Source organism: Miscanthus floridulus, chromosome 16 (assembly GCF_019320115.1).
Source record: "Miscanthus floridulus cultivar M001 chromosome 16, ASM1932011v1, whole genome shotgun sequence".
In the NCBI taxonomy this organism is placed as follows: domain Eukaryota; kingdom Viridiplantae; phylum Streptophyta; class Magnoliopsida; order Poales; family Poaceae; genus Miscanthus; species Miscanthus floridulus.
In genome coordinates, this window is record NC_089595.1 from 120,311,886 (window position 1) to 120,330,704 (window position 18,819).

At 41.3% G+C, this 18,819-nt stretch overlaps 1 protein-coding gene across 1 annotated transcript; it reads right to left on the reverse strand.

The window, feature by feature from the left end:
* Positions 1 to 1,425: 1,425 nt before the first annotated feature.
* Positions 1,426 to 4,170, reverse strand: LOC136512184 (uncharacterized). The gene is made up of 8 exons (XM_066506165.1): positions 3,990 to 4,170; positions 3,006 to 3,154; positions 2,804 to 2,915; positions 2,627 to 2,709; positions 2,469 to 2,532; positions 2,259 to 2,376; positions 1,971 to 2,125; positions 1,426 to 1,890 (listed from the first exon to the last, which is right to left on the reverse strand). Exons 2-8 carry the CDS (start codon positions 3,122 to 3,124, stop codon positions 1,783 to 1,785), a joined length of 759 nt encoding a protein of 252 aa, XP_066362262.1. The 5' UTR covers positions 3,125 to 3,154; positions 3,990 to 4,170; the 3' UTR covers positions 1,426 to 1,782.
* Positions 4,171 to 18,819: the final 14,649 nt, after the last annotated feature.

The following is an 18,819-nucleotide window of genomic DNA, read 5'->3' on the forward strand; positions in this document are numbered from 1 at the left end:
GCAGGCCGGCCGGGAGCAGCAGCAGCTACGCCACGGCCGCCACCATACTGGTCTCGCGCGCCCGCCGTGTCCCCAGACCGGCATGATGGGCAACCGGCCAGCCTCAAGCCTCAAGGCGTGGATCATGTCCGCTACTGCACGCTAGCTCAGCGGCCTATCCTATTCCTATCGTCCTCCGCGGCGTACGTGCTCATCTATCTATCCCATCTCATCTCACCCAGAGGCCAGAGCCAGACCCAACTTGCAATGCTGCTTCCTCTCGCTTGCACGGCCCGCTGTCCTCCTCGATCAACAAAACAAAAACAGAATTAAGGGAGGAAAGCCTAGCTAGTGGACGGCCGCCGGAGAAGTGCCCAACAGACCTGGCGATGGTCGACGTGTAACGTGACGCCACCGGCTGCTCCCGGCGGCGGGGCGGCGGCGACGAGCAGCACCAGCATAGACGCTCCGACGGCGAACTTGAGGCACGACCTAGGAGCCGCGGCCATGGTCGGGTCGACGCTGGCTTGTCTGGATAGGTACTAGCTAGCTACTCTTATATATGAATGAATGAATGAATCCGGTGGGTTGGATACAGCAAAGGCCCATCTTTCTCTATATATACTATTTTCATCATCCGGAAAAATAAATTAATTTCTATAGTTGTTTTATTTTAAGTCAAACTATTTAAAATTTGACTAAATTTGTACTAGAAAAAGACACTAGTATTTATGACATCAAATTAGTACCACCAGATACACCGTAATATATATATTTTTAATCTATTTCATTTTTGGCGTTACAAATGCTAATATTTTCTTCGCTATAAAGTTGATATTTTGACTTAAGTTGATTTATTTTGGGACTGAGAGTAGTAATATGCTATATATTCTGTCATTATTATTTTCCAAGCCTTGGCAAAAAGAAAATATTTTCCCAGCTCGATGGTTGCTCATCAAATTAAAAATATTTTCCGAGCTTGATGGTTGCTCATCAAATGAATACGTACTACTAGTGGTAGTACAAAGGAAAGGAAACTAACTAGCCATACAATCTAATAGGATCGGATACGGAGAGAACTCAATCATATACTTCAAGTATACAATGTCATTAATTAATGGGCTTAATTTGGGTTCCTTTCTTCTCTTCGGTCAACTTTGCTTCAATTGTACACAGGGACTCTCTCCACCGCCGGTACATTCTGCATAGTAGTGCAGACTGACATTACATGGGACGCGTGTACTCCCAGTTAAAATGACTTCTCACTTGTCGAGTTAGGGCCTGTTTGGTTTGAGCTACTAAACTTTAGGAGCTACTAAATGGTTTAGTCACTCCAGAGTTACTAGAGAGGACTAAAGTCCTTTTAGTCACATTTAGTCATAGTATTTGACAAAAAAGTTACTAAAGAAACTAAAAGCTACTAAATTTAGGAGCTACTAGGTGAACCAAACATGCCCTTACAATATGCAAATCTTCAAGGTCTACCAAAAGGACGACCAAATTTTTGATACAGAAAAAATCAATTGCACCCTAAAACGTTGAAAAATATCACGAGCAAGGAAATCTGTAACGCATGTCCTCTGCTCGTGTTGCATCTACATATGCTGCTTCCTTTACATGCATGTATGTACATTGCCTATTTGTATACACATGCATCACATTCTCGATCGGTCTAACAAATTAAAAGAAAAGAATCAGCTGGAGCTGATTACTGTACACTGCACATACATCTGGCTGGGGTCAATGCAAAGACGCAGGGGGCATTCTTGTCTTGCCTGGGGATTGGAACCCATGTTGGATCGCTTACCATGACCCAGCCTCTACTTGGCTACTAGTCGTCTTCGTCTTATCATCACCAGCACCATCCCGCAATTTGCAGTCACTTGACAGTGCTCTTACCCATGAATCAACCTGGAAAATAACCAAATCCAATGCAAATCAGTCTCTGTCGCACGTATTATTTTCTGCATTTCAGAGTAGCACTCTGTTACCTGTATTTCGGAAGTACTGGAGCATTCAAACTTCAACCCTTGACGGGTCAACAGGTAAAACGCATATCTCGTCTTTTCGTCTTCAGGCACAAAGTTTGGAAGCTGCCCTACTTCAACAACATCACATAACAGTGTAGATTCTTGTGGGCTCAGATCTGAAACATAGAAATGTCACGAGTTCACTAACAGCTAACATCCAAGTGCATAGTATTCGTATGCCACCATTCACCAATATCATCTTTGACCGGACGGCTGGACCATAGCCAAAAAGGGAAAAGAAGAATTTACCTGTAGATTTCAGATAATAGTACAAACACTGCCCTTGTAGAGCAACAAAGCGAGGTAGCCAGTCATCCACATCAGCATCGGCTAATATAGGTGGTTCTCCAGGGAGCTGGGACCATCGCTGTGTATAAACCAAAACTCCATACTCATTAGCTTTGAACGCTTCTGACAAGAGTGAAGCAAAAGGAACAAATATTGGCACAGGTTTCATACACTTCGAATGTAGAGATAGCCAGAAAGTCGTGCATATCTCAAAACTTCATCAATATTTTCCAACCTGAAAGGCCAAAACATTAACCAAGTGCAAATAATATCATCAGCGTATCTCCACTTCTCGAAATGGACTTTTCAACAGAATGCACATATCATACCGAGCTTTTAAGTGAGATTCCCTTTCCTCAGCTTCTGCTATTTCGGTTCGTAAAGTCTCTACTTCAGCTCTGGATAATTCAATCTGCTACCAATGAAAATTGTTAGTGTTGCAAGAGAGCAATCATGATTATTGTGATATGGACGCAGAGAAACTTGTTTATAGATTATTCAGTAACCTTGTCATCATCCTCATTGCTCGTAGACCATCTTATGCGGGGAATGGACAATAAATGCAAAATGGATGCAGCTCCCTTAACTCGTCTTGGAGTCCAGGAACGCCTATGTGAACTGTTTACATGAGAAGAACAGCATGTTATTGTTCCCACAAAAAGCAGAGAATGGGTACAGCTACAGAATTCCTTTTGCCACAAGTATCACCTTGGTGGACTATCCAGGTTATTCTTACTTGTTGATAGACCATCAGGAGTCTCCATAGCTTCTTTTGATGGTACAAAGTATTGGGGGAAGACCTCTACCCGTCCATATACATCATCCATCCAAATATGCAAGTGCTAGAAGTGCATACTCTGTTTGTGACGAGATAAACAACATTACTGAGCTATCACATGAGCTGGTGGTGAAGTATTACTTCTCCATTAGGTGAATTATTTTTTTAAAATACACCAAATCTGACCTCATAAAATTATCCATGACTCCAAAATCTCAACTTGCTAACAAATGAGTAGTTAATTCATTGCAAGAGACAGTTGTAAGTCTAGGGACCACTTTTTTCATAATTACACAAACACAGGTGTGCTAAGTAATTAGGACAAACTAATCTACGCATGGTACCGAACATTATTGACAGCAAAATTTCTGCCCTTTTTACTTGTTGATAAAATTAGGATCCTTCCTGTAATCCGTACTCATGCCTATGAGGTGTTGATGGTACTAGTAATAAGGCTAAGGAAGAATGCGTTGTAAGTTATAGCAGGGAAGGAAAAGGTAGAGGAGTCTCTATTATAGTTTGATGTGATGTCATTAACTGAATAGGCAGAAAATACATGGAGAAGTACCATCGGACGGACGCTTGATCCCGTTATTAAAAGTTAAGAAGCACGCAGGGGGCATTGAATTAGGCGGAGTTGACATACATGGCAATTGGCAACTGAACTGAAGTTAACTCAACAATTGGTGGGAATTACTGATGGAGAGACAGAGCAAGAAAGTCAGATTTGGAGCTTGCTAGTTGCTAGTGCTAATAGGCAACCCCCTCCAGTCCAGTATGCCAGTATGGCCGGCATATCAGAGGGCCGCCGAGGTCCCAGCCAAACGGACAGGAGAGATCGGCGAGGGGCTGAGGTCATGGATCGAGACAGAGCAACAACAACAGGGAGAAATCGAGGAAGTATGGGATCAAACCTGGGGCGCAGGGCAGCGCATGACTCTTTTTACTCTCTTCCTTTTGTTTTCCCTTTTCTTCGGAAGAAAGCAGATGGGCGGACCGGAGGCGAGTCGGAAGGGTCCGGCGAGACGGGGAGTCGAGTCGGCGGTTGGGATGGGAAGGGAAGGGAAAGGTTGGTGAGGTGAACAAGAAGACAAGGGCGGGCGCAGCGCAGGTGGAGGTGGGTGGGGTCACGACTCAGAAGAAGGGAGGGAGGCCAGGTCGGACGCGATGACCGTTTTGACCCTCCGAGCTGCGCTGTCATATGGGCTCGGGCTCGGAATTGCCTATTGTTTACGATTCGGTTCATTGTTTGTGTATAACAGTAACAGCCAAAAAAATGTATTAAAAAATGTTATGTAGCATATATATCAGTTGACGTGCATCGTTCTTGCATTCATAAAAAAATTGAGCATAGTTTGAATACTTTTGAATTTAATTTCAGATTTAAAACCTTATTTTATATGTGCTCTGTGAAAGAACTTTGCATTTCACCATAATACATATGCTATAAAATTAGCCCTTTCATCCCCCAAAAAGTGTCATTTTTTCTATGAATTTGGACAATCATATGTCCAGATTTGTAACAAAAGTGACACTCTTTTTTCGGACCGGGGGAGTACATGATAAAATACTACCTTTTCAAATCATGAATTTATTTGATTTTTTTTTTGAAATTTTGGAAAACGTTTAGAGCAAAATCGCTTGGCCAAAGTATTTAAAATAGTCTTTTGGGAAGAATTTTAATTTCAATCCCACAAAACCTATGATCCTATATTCAATCAAAAATAGGTCACACTTGACTTATGGCATTTGTTTGAAAAAAATACATTGCTTTGAAGATTTCTAAGTTTCTCGTTTGGAAGCAGAAGACAAGAGGAGTAGTAGAAGGAGTTGACAGTACATAAATTACACTTTGATTTGTCGATGGTTGAAAAACCTATGCCATTCATTTTTTTTGAACTTTGATAATTAAACAGTTATTGTCAAAGTAAACAACTCTAAAAGATAATATGAAGTCATCTATATAAAGAGGTGATTGAAATCTATCAAAAAACTGAGTAATTCTAGAGTAAATGCATTGGGCTATGTCCATACATCTAAAAATCTGGTAGATCAGTTCATAGATGGTGTATCGAGTGAGATATGCTTGAGACCCACGTGAAATTCTACCAGAGTGGTAACCTTTCCTATGTGATTGGAGATCCCATGATGTAGGATGGTGAAATAAGCCATTAGTTGATTATGAGGAGAGACCCTTTGAAAGGTCCTAATATGGCTAGAGGAGGGGTGAATAGCCTATTTAAAAATCTACAAGATCACTAGAGCAATTTGATTAGTATGATAAATAGCGAAATACAAACTTGCTCTAGCTCTATAAGGGTTGTAAGCCACCTATTCAACAATTCTAGTCACTATAATCACTAGGCACATAATTGGCTAAGCCACTACTCACTAAGAGCTCTCATACTTGTGTTGACGGTCACTAACATCAATTATAAACTATCAACATAACCTGTATTTATACTTAATTGCATCACCAAACATAGGTATATGGGTTTAAACTAATAAATTCCACGAGTTTTGGTGAATCTGTGTTTTCAGCAGGGTTTATCCAGAAAACCGTCAAGGGGGACCTATTCGTCAAAGTAAATCATGGAATTCCGCCGAGTAATCGACGTGGAAAGACTCTAGAAGACTCCAGAAGGCGAATCACTGAAGCGGAGCTCGTGTCTATGACATGTGGGGCCAGCCAACCCCACTTAGAGGCCGCCCGACCTGTGGGCCCCCCCATGTCAGCCTCCCGTTGTTATGTCAGTTCTCCACCGCCTCCTAGGTAGCATCTATGCTGTCCTTTAGCATGGATTCCACTCCTATCTATTAATATACTAAACCCACGAGCGCAAGCCTAGAGCTACCAAAATCTCCAGAGTCCATCCTAACACCTGGCTATAAGCTGCGCCTGTGTTTTATAAAATTGATTTGGGATAAATCCATTGTTGGGAGAAGGCGATGAAAACACATACTCACACCTACAAGAGTTTGAACAGATATGTGCATGCTTGCGTATCACTGGCATGTCTGACAAGACCTTAAGATGGAAGTTGTTTCCATTCTCTTTGACGGGAAGAGCTAAACAATGGTACAGTCAAACAGTAGGAAGTATGCAAGGAGATTGGAAAACATTATGCTCTAAATTTTATTTATGTTTCTTTCCCATCTCTAAAGTGGTTAGCCTTCAGAAAGAGGTTCTAAATTTGAGACAACAAAAACAATCTCTTGGTATATCGTAGGATCATTTTAGTGAACTCATCGTCACTGGCCTAGACCTTGCCATTCAAGACCCTATACTTCTTCAATATTTTTATATGGGTCTTAGCAAGGATTCCATGGAATCCCTTGATGCAACCTCTAGAGGAGCTTTCCTTCATTTGTCTATTAGTGAAGCAAGGGCTATGCTTGATAGAATTAGTGGAAAGACTCCATGCACTAGCATTCATAATAAACTCCCCGAGGAAGAGAAGGAATCATCTCTCGAATAAGAAGAGAAAGTTTTGATAGCCAAATCACAACCACTCCAATCCCAAGATTTAGTTGTCAATCCCGAACCATCAACACCCTAAAATCCTCCAAAGGAAGAAGAAATTCAACCTTTGGAAATCTCTTTTAAGGATGGATCTTTTTAATGCTAATTTTGGGAAAAGCTTATTGGTACATAAGAGACCTTCGAGCGAATATAATTCAAATCCTCTAAAGAAGAAATCTCTTTAAAGTGTCCTTATTCTCATATAGGACATTGGGATGAATTCAAGGATGGCATTTCAAGTAATGCCGTAGAAGGAGAGCTGATCCATCTAGAAGCCATTCCTATCATCTCCCCTTCTATGTCCACATTAGATGTCTTATCTGAACACATTTTCAATCCATCTTTGACCCCGATGATCCCTCTTACGCTCTTTCTTCTAAGACTCATGATGATCCTAGAAATCCACCAAGACACCCTAAGAATGGGAGTCATGAAGGCCACAAGGATGACTAAAAAGAGCAACAACAATGGCTGGAATGTATTAAGAACTTGTATGCCTTTGCTAAAAAATGGATGGACAAGGACGCAGCCTTATGGGTAGAATCCAAACTTGGCTTAGATCTAAACAGTGAGCTTAAATCAATCTCTTTAATAAACATGACTCATCCAAGTTTGAAGGAGGCCTTAGACAAGATCAACCCGAGAGTCACCAATCCATGGGAAATATTGGACAATAAAACGTCCAATGAATGTCATAGGCATGGAATGATGGAGACAATGTTTCCGCCTATAGACATTCATGAAGAAACACCCTTAGAGCTTGAAAAGGAAGATAAACATCAACGAGCATGGAAGTTATTTTATGAACATCTCATCAAATCCATGCTCGCATAAGAAATCTCCTGAATTAATTGGTCTCTCCAACATTGCCACACATGAGATCTTCAACCCCCTCATTCTCCTTGTTCATAAAGACTTTGAAAGGGTGGTTGTAGTTGCATATGTTTATCATAAATATTGCAGATCTCATTGTGTGAATCTTGAGATAGGTACACAAAGGTTGATGCTAGAGGGGGAATCACTTCACCAACTTGAGTGCAATTAGAAGGTTTCTCAAGGACGAGCTTTTGTCCTAAAGCAAGCACTTTTAGGAGATAACATGAGCTTTCACTTTATGCTATAATGCCCTTGTGAAGTGAGCATAAAAACATAATTGTAAAAATATTCCTTCGGATATTTTTGTCACTAACCATTCCAGGTTTGAAACAAAAAGAATGAAGGATGACAACCCAAGGTATGTTCAACCAATCATCATGCAACACTAAATCACATCCATCCAAACTTGACTTTACCTTGCGAAATTCAAGCCTGGGGGATAGGCTTCTTTGAAAAATCTTATGCCATGTTGCTAATTTATCTTGGTTGTCTCTACCTTTAAGCCATGCTCAATTTGCTAACAATTATTCTCTTTCATCTCTATTTCAATAAATCTCTATAATGCTTTCATGTTACCTTTGTTTACTATAGTATGATTAAGGTTTGGAGTATGATCTTACATCTTCTAAATTAGGCATGGTGCTTAGTTTAAATTGTTTTCCTGAATTAAATTAGACACGGTGTATAGTTTGATTCTTGAACCAAAAGGTGTACTGATTTTACTTCTAAAGGCTTCTAAATTAAGCGTGGTGCTTAAGTTAAAATGACTTTCTAAATCAAATTAGATGTGGTGTCTAGGTTGATTTTTGAACCAATAGTATGTTTTAGTAGGCACTGGATATTTTGTGGACTAACCCCTATAGGAAACTCTCACATCAATATTGGTAAGTCATGAGATGACTTCAAATCAGAGATGAAGCAAGACACAACTCATTCATTATAGATGTAAGAACACATACCTCATTCAACGTGGATGAAAGAACTGTAAGTACCAAAGTTCATTCACTTTGACTTTTGCTGCTAGTTACCTTTGCCTTGAGTCATGCTTGTATAAAACATGATCTCTATACTAAAGTAATCCCAAAACCATCTTTTTATTAGCATAGAGGGAAATTACAAAATTATGGACAAACAACCTATGTTTTAAAATTGTATATTCCTTCGTGTATGTGTTGTTCACTAATCCTTTGCAGGCATAAAACAATTAGTGAGGCAAAAGGTCTAACAAGGTGTTAAAAGACCAAAGAGCTGAAAGATGGCATGACGAAAGGATGAGAAAGAAAAGGTGCAATTTAGGAGACAAGAAACTCATGAACAACTCGTACTGCAAGGCTAGACAAACAAGAAAAACTTCAAGCAAATAGGAAGGACCATCATGAGTCATCTACCCTTTGTCATATGGTGACATTACGCTCCAATGACAAAGGTAACATCCAAAGATAAATGGTCATTACTTAAAAAGTTTTTCCTTGATTCTGGTACGCACATAATATAAATAAGAAACAAGCATGTTTTAGTTACAATTTCACTTAATCTAATCTGATTAACTCAACATGTTTAGTTCTTTAAACTTGTTCCTAGCACCACTTTCTTGAGCTCATAGTCTTAACCAAATCAGCTAAAAAGTGCACATATTATCTCTGGAAGATGATAGTCATAATCCTGTAAAGAGTGATACATTATGCACAGATAGACAATCCTTCTATGTGTTAAGCAATTCAACCTTTTTAGCCAAATGTATTTAAATGCTACATTCATACTAAATCTTTTGATCTTATCACCCATGACATAAGTGAACAAAATACACAACATCAACTTTATCTTGTTCAATGTGCCTAAGGCTAGAGAAGAATAAGTAAAGTTTTGGTTTTATTGGTGTTTTTCCACCAACAGAACCCATGCACTTGATCTCTACCTTGTCTTTATGAGCATGACATGTTTCAAGCAAAGTATGGGAGAGTCAGTTGATTCTCCAAATTTCTACAAGTGTTCTGAACCTGTCAAACCAAAATCAAAACTCAAAACCAAGACGGGTTTGGCGGAAGAAGGTGACATCATCATTAGAGGCGTCATCACAAGAATCTTCATCTTTAGAACAAACCGAGGTACTTGATCAATGAACTTCACGAGAAGTCTGGATCAAAGGACTTACAACACCAAACCCTCACCGAAAGAGCTAGCTTGGGGGAGAAGCACTCCCGTGTATCCAGATAAGTATGTTTTCCCTTTGTTCTAATTTTAGTTTCTTTTCAATAGTTAAAAAAATTGATAAATAAAACAAAATAAAAAGTTATCCTCATAATAAATATATATAGTTATAGTAATAATGTGTGATCTAGTAAATTTGAAAACAAAATAAAAAGGTGTGTCTAGCTTGCTTTAATTTATTTTTAAGAGTTGAATAAAATAAAGAGGACTTAGAATAAACTCTTAATTAGAAATGGTGAATAGTTGTTCTATTGTAATTCCTTTCAAGTACCTAGCTTTCAACCACGAATTCTCCCGAGTTTTGGATACGACTGATTTGATATAAAGATTTACTCTGAACTTGAAATATGTGGTAGCATATGCTTGATCTAGGTCTAGGTAATTGACGGATATAATATGAGAAGGTCTGAGCTGCTGTTTATCTTTTTCCAAATGACACTAAAGTTCTGGAGATTTATCTTTTGAAAAATATAAAAATACTATACGATGAGTTCCTGTATGACAAAGCTTGAATTCCCACCAGAGCCATACTTATTATTTAGGCTAGGAAAACCTCCACATATATGTTGCTTGCTTTTGCATTGAGTTTTGTCAAGCTTTGTTGACCCTTATGAGAGGTTTTCCATGCTCTTAAAATCAAGATCACTTACACACCACACACATATGTACTACTCCTACACTGGGGGTAGGCACAAAAACATGCCTTCCATCTAGATCCACCAAAAAAATGTTCTACTCCTACACTAGGGGTGAACACAAAAACATGCTTGATAGGTTTATCCACCAAATAAATGCTTCAAGTTCTTATTGCTATCTCTCAAAAGTTTTGTTGCAGAAAAGAGACATGAGGCTATGTAAAAGTTATTCATAAAAAAAGAAGAAAAAAAGAGATGAGAAAAAATGGACAAGTGTCCGAGATATATACTCTTAAAATCAAGCCCCTACTCTCTAGCAAATGTTTCCAAGTTTCAAAAGAGATATATGTTTTCAAGGAGCAAAGTAGAATTAGGTTTGCCACCATCTATATCCATCATATATACATACATATGCACATCTTGATTTGATTGTATGACTCAACTCTCTTTGGATCCGTTGTTTGACTTTACAATATATGCATTGCAAGTATGCTCTAGCTTTCTCCCTACCTATGAACTCCACATAAGCCTTAGTAGTAGGAAGAGAAAAGGCATAACATCTTTATTGCCTTGGTGAGGATCCACAAATACCACATATATTGAGAGACTTGAGAGTGTCATACAATGGAATCTTTGAGTTTTATTTTAAAAACTTATAAAAACTCTGGAACAATGGTAGAGCAAAGAACTCGAGACATAGTGCTTGACTTGATCGTTCTGTCTTTCAATTGCTTAAGACCCAAGTGAAGGTTAAGAAGCCCCATGGTTGAAGGTAATATGGGTAAGTTTGAAAGTCAGATCAGTTTATTCTAATCCGAAGGAGATTTTTTGATTGAACATATGTGTACTTTTAAGGAGTGAAAACATTGTAGCAACTCCTGATTCATTGCTGAGTTTAGCTTTGCTCAGGGACTGGCAAAGGTTAAGCTTGGGGGAACTTATTGACGGTCACTAACATCAATTATAAATCGTCAACATAACCTGTATTTATACTTAATTCTATCACCAAATATAGGTATAGGGGTTTAAACTAATAAATTTCATGAGTTTTGGTGAATCTGTGTTTTTAGTAGGGTTTATCCAGAAAACCGTCAAGGAGGACCTATTTGTCAAAGGAAATTATAGAATTCCGCAGCATAATCGACGTGGGAAGACTCTAGCAGACTCCAGAAGGTTAATCACTAAAGCAGAGCCCGTGTCTCTGACATGTGGGATTGGCCGACCCCACTTAGAGATCGCCCGACCTGTGGGCCTACCATGTCAGCCTCCCGTTGTTATGTCGGTCCTCCACTGCCTCCTAGGTTGCATCTACGTCATCCTTTAAGTCAGTTTGATCCATGGGCTCATGTTGGATGCTCCGGTCTATATATACCAGCCCCTGCCACCCTCCCTGGAGCCATCCTGAAACCCTAATTCATATCATGAGGATCAAAGCTAGCTATCAAGAGAAGATTACTCCTTTATAGGATTTAGTCTTATAATTAGAAATAGTGAGATAGAGAGTGAGGGAAGAGTTTGGAGGAGATGCCGGCCTATCGGTGCTCTCTCTATGGCTTGTACCTTGGCAGAATCAAGTTCTACTTGAGCTTGCTTCTAAGATTTCTCTGGTAATCAACTTCGGACTCAATTAAGTATTTTGTTTATATTGTTCATTAGGATCATGGCTCTCTTTTGAGTGCTTTATTCTCTTCCTAGAGGGAGTAGAGTATTAATCGTAAGTGCAAGCATGGTGCTTAGACTTGGGTTAATCATGGATGCACCCTGCATTTTAGAAGGAATGAACCAATCACAATGTGGAGACAACCAATCATCGGGAGAAATCCAATCACACAAGAGACATAAGATTTTTCTCTTGAGGTTTACGCGCTTGCCGGCACGCTAGTCCCCATTGTGTCGACCAACACATGGTGGTTCGATGGCTAAGAGGTGTTGCACAAACCCCATCCACACAATTGGACACCGTAAGAGCCTACCCACAAGTGATGTAGCTCAATGACACAAGCAATGTACTAGAGTTGCGTTTGACGCTCCGCCGGGGAAGGCACAAGACCACTCACAAGCAATCGATCAAGGCCGGAGACAATCACCAACTCCGCTCAATGGTCCTCCAATCACCGGGCCATCTAGGTGTTGGCAACACCAAGAGTAACAAGCTCACAACCAGCCCAAATCACCCAACTAGTGCCACAAGATGATGCAACTCAATGCAATGCACTAGAGGCTCTCCAATCTCACTCAAAATGATGAAATCAGGTGAACAAATGAGTAAAGTGTGTTGCTCAGCTTCCAAAGGGTGTCCACAAGTGTACGAGGTGCCAAGAGAGTGGCCAAGGCTGACCACACCCTTTCTATTTATATCCACACAAGCAAATAGAGCCGTTACCCCTTGGAGCTGCATTGTGCGAGGGCATCGGACAGGGCGGTGAGGTCACCGGATAGGGGGTGATGGTGCCCCAATGATCAACTAACGGCTAGTTGGTCACCGGATAGGGTGACGATGGGACCAAATAGGGTGTGGCAGTGCCACCCTAGCGGAGCCCCTGAAAGCTCTAGTTTGGTTTTGATGAATTGATGAAACCCTAAGTGCTAACCTAGTTTATCAAGTGATCATGATATAGGTAGCACACTCCAAGTGGTGAACCAAATGAAGATCATGACATGATGATGGTAATGCCATGGTGAAGATCAAGTGCTTTAACTTGAAAAGAAGAAAGAGAAAAATAAAAGGCTCAAGGCAAAGGTATAAATGGTAGGAGCCATTTTGTTTTAGTGATCGAGACACTTAGTGAGTGTGATCACATTTAGGATCGATAGCCATACTATTAAGAGGGGTGAAACTCGTATCAAAATGCGGTTATCAAAGTGCCACTAGATGCTCTAACTCATTGCATAAGCATTTAGGATCTAGTGGAGTGTTAACACCCTTGAAAATATTTGTGAAAATATACTAACACACATGTGCACAAGGTGATACACTTGGTGGTTGGCACATTTGAGCAAGGGTTAGGAACTTCACCGGTGGAGTGTCCACCCGTAAAGTGCGGATAGTCCGACATTGCCACCGACGCCCTAGACAGAAAAGACGGAGGTCACTATAAGTGACCGGACGCTGGTCTCGGTAGGACCGGTGCGTCTGGTCAGGTGGAGCATGAAAATGCTAGGTCACTTAGTGACCGGACGTTGAAGGGCTACGTCTGATCATGCTGACATGGCAGCGCACAAGGGAGTCGACGTGACCAGACGCTAGGTGTGTCCGGTCGAGCATGACCGGACGTGTCCGGTCGTGAAAAGTCTGAAAGGTCCTAATATGGCTAGAGGGGGGTGAATAGCCTATTTAAAAATCTACAAATCAACTAGAGCAATTTGATTAGTATGACAAATAGCGTAATGCAAACTTGCTCTAGCTCTACAAGGGTTGCAAGCCACCTATCCAACAATTCTAGTTGCAATGATTACTTAGGCACACAAACTTGCTATGTAACTACTCACTAAGAGCTCTCAATCTTGCTACTCTAAAGAGCTCAACTAGATGAATGTAAATAATAAAGCAAGCTCTCAATTCTAATTACACTAAAGAGCTTGTATCAACTAGTTTGCAAGAATGTAAATAAGTGAGTAGGGTGATTATACCGCCATGTAGGGGATGAACCTATCACAAGATGAATATATAGCCAATCACCGGGAGAATGCCAAAGACAAGAGACAATCAATTTTCTCCCGAGGTTCACGTGCTTGCCAACACGCTACGTCCCCGTTGTGTCGACCAACACTTGGTGGTTCGGCGGCTAAGAGGTGTTTCACAAACCTCATCCACACGATAGGACACCGCAAGAATTGACCCACAAGTGAGGTAACTCAATGACACGAGCAATTTACTAGAGTTACCTTTCGGCACTCCGCCGGGGAAGGTACAACTCCCCTTACAATCACCGGAGATGGCCACGAACAATCACCAACTCGTGCCAATCCTCCACCGCTGCTCCAACCATCTAGGTGGTGGCAACCACCGAGAGAAACAAGTGAAATCCGCAGCGCAACATGAATACCAAGTGCCTCTAGATGCAATCACTCAAGCAATGCACTTGGATTCTCTCCTAATCTCATAATGATGATGGATCAATGATGAAGATGAGTGGGAGGGCTTTGGCTAAGCTCACAAGGTTGCTATGTCAATGAAAATGTGCAAGAGAGCCCCCTTGAGCCAGCCAAGGGGCTATAAATAGAGCCCCAATCAAATAGAGCCGTTATACCCCTTCACTGGACAAAACGCATTCTGACCGGACGCTCCGGTCATACTGACCGGACGCTGGCCCTCTGCGTCCGGTCGCCCGATGGACGCCACGCGTCACTAGCTTCAAACGTTGTTCGCCAGATTTCAATGGCTACGAAGCTGACCGGACGCTCCGATAAAACTGACCGGACGCTGAAGCCCCAGCATTCGGTCATTTCTAGTAAGCTCCCCGAGGCGTATTTCTTTGACCAGACGCGTCCGGTCCACCTTGACCGGACATAGACCAGCGTCCGATGCTCAACCCTAGCCACTGTGCCGTCTGACAACTCGACCGAACGCAGCCTTTCAGCGTCCGGTCGCTGAGTGACCCAGCGTCCGGTCAGTAGACCAACGCCAGCATCATTTCGACCAACTCCATTTTAACTCTAACTTCTTCACCCTTGCTCAAATGTGCCAACCACCAAGAATTTGCATCCAGCGCAATAGAAAATAGGCATTCTATTTTCCCGAAAGCGTCGAATCCATCTCAACCCTGCAAACTCCACCTCCTTTGTAGATGTGCCAACACCACCAAGTGTATCACCTTGTGCACATGTGTTAGCATATTTTCACAAACATTTTCAAGGGTGTTAGAACTCCACTAGATCCTAAATGCATATGCAATGAGTTAGAGCATCTAGTGGCACTTTGATAACCGCATTCTGATATGAGTTTCACCCCTCTTAATAGTACGGCTATCAATCCTAAATGTGATCACACTCTCTAAGTGTCTTGATCACCAAAACAAAATAGCTCCTATGGTTTATACCTTTGCCTTGAGCTTTTTATTTTTCTCTTTCTTCTTTCCAAGTCCAAGCACTTGATCATCATCATGGTATCATCATCATCATGCTATGATCTTCATTTGCTTCATCACTTGGAGTGTGCTACCTATCTCATGATCACTTGATAAACTAGGTTAGCACTTAGGGTTTCATCAATTTACCAAAACCAAACTAGAGCTTTCAAAGTCTTCTCTGGATGCTTACTGGAAACGACCAGACGCTGGGGCTCAGCATCCGGTCACTTTGAGCTACTGCGTCCGGTCGTCACTTGACCGTTGAGATCGGGCGATCGACATTTGAAGAGAGGGGACACATGGCACGCATCGCGTGACCGGACGCTGAGGTCACCCTGCGTTGTGCCCAGTGAAGGGGTACAATGGCTCTATTTTGTGGGGGCTTCTATTTAAGCCCCATGACCGGCTCAAGCTCACTCTCTTGGCCATTTGCATTGACATAGCAACCTTGTGAGCTTAGCCAAAGCCCTCCCACTCATCTCCATCATAGATTCAACATCTTTGTGAGATTGGGAGAGAATCCAAGTGCATTGCTTGAGTGTTTGCATCTAGAGGCACTTGATGTTCGTGTTTCGCTGTAGGATTCACTTGTTACTCTTGGTGGTTGCCGCCACCTAGATGGCTTGGAGCAGCAAGGATCATTGAGCGGAGGTTGGTGATTGTCTTCGGCTTTGATCGTGGTGATTGTGAGGGGTTCTTGACCTTTTCTCGGCGGAGAGCCAAAAGGTACTCTAGTGAATTGCCTGTGGCTTGTGTGATCCTCATCTTGTGTTGGTTGTGCGGCACCCTATTGAGGGTTTGGCGTGTGATGCCAATTAGCGCATGAACCTCCAAGTAAGTGAATCGCCACAATGAGGAGTAGCTTGCCGGCAAGCAAGTGAACCTCGGTAAAAAATCATTGTGTTCATCATTTGATTCCGAGGTGATTGGTCTTCATTATTATTCATTCTTGTGGTTGATTGGTTCCTTCCTCAACACGGTGGTATAACCATCTTGCTCACTCTCTTTACATTACCACAAACTAGTTGTCAAGCTCTTTAGTGTAGCTAGTTGTGAGAGCTTGTTAGTTTGGTTAGTGTGGCTCTTTAGTTAGCATTTGAGAGCACACTAACTTAGTGTAGTGATATAGCTTTTGTGTGGATAGAAACTATATAAACTAGAATTGTGGTAGGTGGCTTGCATTTTTGGTAGGCTAGTGCAACACTTGCTTCGCCTCATAATTGTCTAACTAGTTTGCTAAGTGTTGTTGTAGAAATTTTTAATCGGCTATTCACCCCCCTCTAGCCATTAGGACCTTTCACCCCCCAAAAACCCTACTCTCTAGATAATAAGGGCGGTGCACCGCCACCCCATGGCGGTGGCCAGGGCGGTGCCCTTTCATCCCTAACTCCATCAAGTCCCAACTGCAGTTAAAAAGCAGCGGCGGCATCGGAGAGCCACCGATGGTGCACCGTCACACACATGGCAGTGCACACCGTCGTGTCCAGTGACCACCTCATAGCTGCTGCTCTCAGACATGTCCAGGCGGGCACCAGACAAGCCTGGTCGGTGCACCGCCTCACCATGGCAGTGAGCACCCTGAGGCAAAAACCTCTGTTAGCTGCATTTTCGATTCTCGATTTGATCCACAAGCAGTCTAACACTACTTTGCAAGCGATGCTAATTCTCAAATTGTTTTCTCAAAACATGTTAGAGCCAAGTTAGCATTTCTCAAAACATTTTCCATAAATATTTTTGCTTGCTCTCTGATGTGCACTAGGCCTAAATACAATGCATGAAGTCCAACACCTAGTGGCACTAGATGACCAAATTGTCTAGTTAAGAACCCCTCTTAATAGTATGCCCATCTATCCTAAATGTGATCACACTCTATATAGTGTCTTGATCACTAAAACAAAATCCCTAATTATACTTTTGCCTTGATCTCCATAGGGTTTTGTTTTTCTCTTTCTTCTTTTCCAAGTTGAGCACTTGATCATTATCACATGTGGCCATCTGATCATTTCATGTGATCAACATCACCATTTGAGTGCCATCATGCTCCTCACTTGGATTGCACCAACCTAGCTCATATCATCACTCATGACAAAGGTTAGTGCTTAGGTTTTATCAATTACCCAAAACCAAACTAGGGCTTTCAATCTCCTCCTTTTTGGTAATTGATGACAACCTATTTACAAAGATATTTAATGAAATCTTTTTGGATTCACGTTGCTTGCCCAAGCATATTACCATGTGTAAAGATTATGGACAAGTTTCATAAACCCAAAATTGGTAGTATTAGCTCCCCCTACATATGTGCTAAGAGTTTAGATTTGAAAGCTTAAACATATGCATGGATAAGAGGTTTGGGAGAGTAATAGCTACCAAATGATGCTAAGGTGTAAAGAATAGACCTTTGAAGCGTGATACCAATCGGAGTTGCCAATATACACCATCCTTAGCACCATTAGTAACTATACATTAACAAAAACTAGAAAACCCCATAAGATCAACATTATATGAAAGGGTCTAGTTTTTACATGATAAGCACAAGTCTAGTTACTCTTCCTATGCATGCTAGTTTTCATTTCATCAATCTTTTTCTATGATCTAGCATACACCACACAAGCATGGATATAGAATTTAAAACTTGTGCCATGCAAGCAAACATGTAAATGCACATACAAATGCAACATACAAGTTTATGAGCTTGCTCCCCCTACTTGTGTGCTTCAAATTTTAATTGATCCCCTTACAATGTCATTTCATTTGTTTGCTCCCCCTATCTTTACTATCTTTGTGAATTTCTCTCCCCCTTTGTCAATAATTAGCAAAAAGGTGAGCTCAAGTGAAACCATGTGAAGTGAGGATCATTTTCCCAATTTGGTTCAATCTAGATCACTTACAAAAGATATTTAACTTGGTTTGATTCAAGGGCAAGCTTCTTCACACCTCCAAATAAGGGTTATCATGCACCATGTTGAGTTAAACACTTATAGCTCATTTTCTAGATTAAACACTAGGTTCACAAACCCATAAACTTGTCATATGCTACCACTAGATCATTTCAAGCATGAAAGGATCAAGATGCCCAAGAGGGGGGGTGAATTGGGCTAATTCTAAATTTCTTTCAATAATTAAGCCCTACACTTAGCCTATTTCACCCCCTTGTGCCTAGAAGTGTTTCTATTGTTCTACCGCATAAAAGTTTTGTACCCTAGGTTCTAATCCTACTCTAACATGGCAATTCTAAGAATGTAAAGACATGAATTGAATTGCTCAAATATAAATGCTCAAAGGAAAGAGAAGGAGAGGAATGTGATGATGTTTTTTGAGACGGAGAGTCACCACTCCCCACTAGTCCTCGTTGGAGCACCCATGCAAGGGTGTAGCTCCCTTTGATCCGCACAAGGATCAAGTGCTCTCTATAGGCTGATTCTTTGACACTCCA

Bases quoted from the DNA above. Each gene is read 5' to 3' on its own strand.
- LOC136512184 (XM_066506165.1), bottom strand. From the start codon at position 3,124: ATGGATGATGTATATGGACGGGTAGAGGTCTTCCCCCAATACTTTGTA. The intron at 2,916-3,005 runs GTGATACTTGTG...TCATGTAAACAG, and splicing joins AACCTGGATAGTCCACCAAG to TTCACATAGGCGTTCCTGGA. The intron at 1,891-1,970 runs GTAACAGAGTGC...GTTATTTTCCAG, and splicing joins CCAGTACTTCCGAAATACAG to GTTGATTCATGGGTAAGAGC.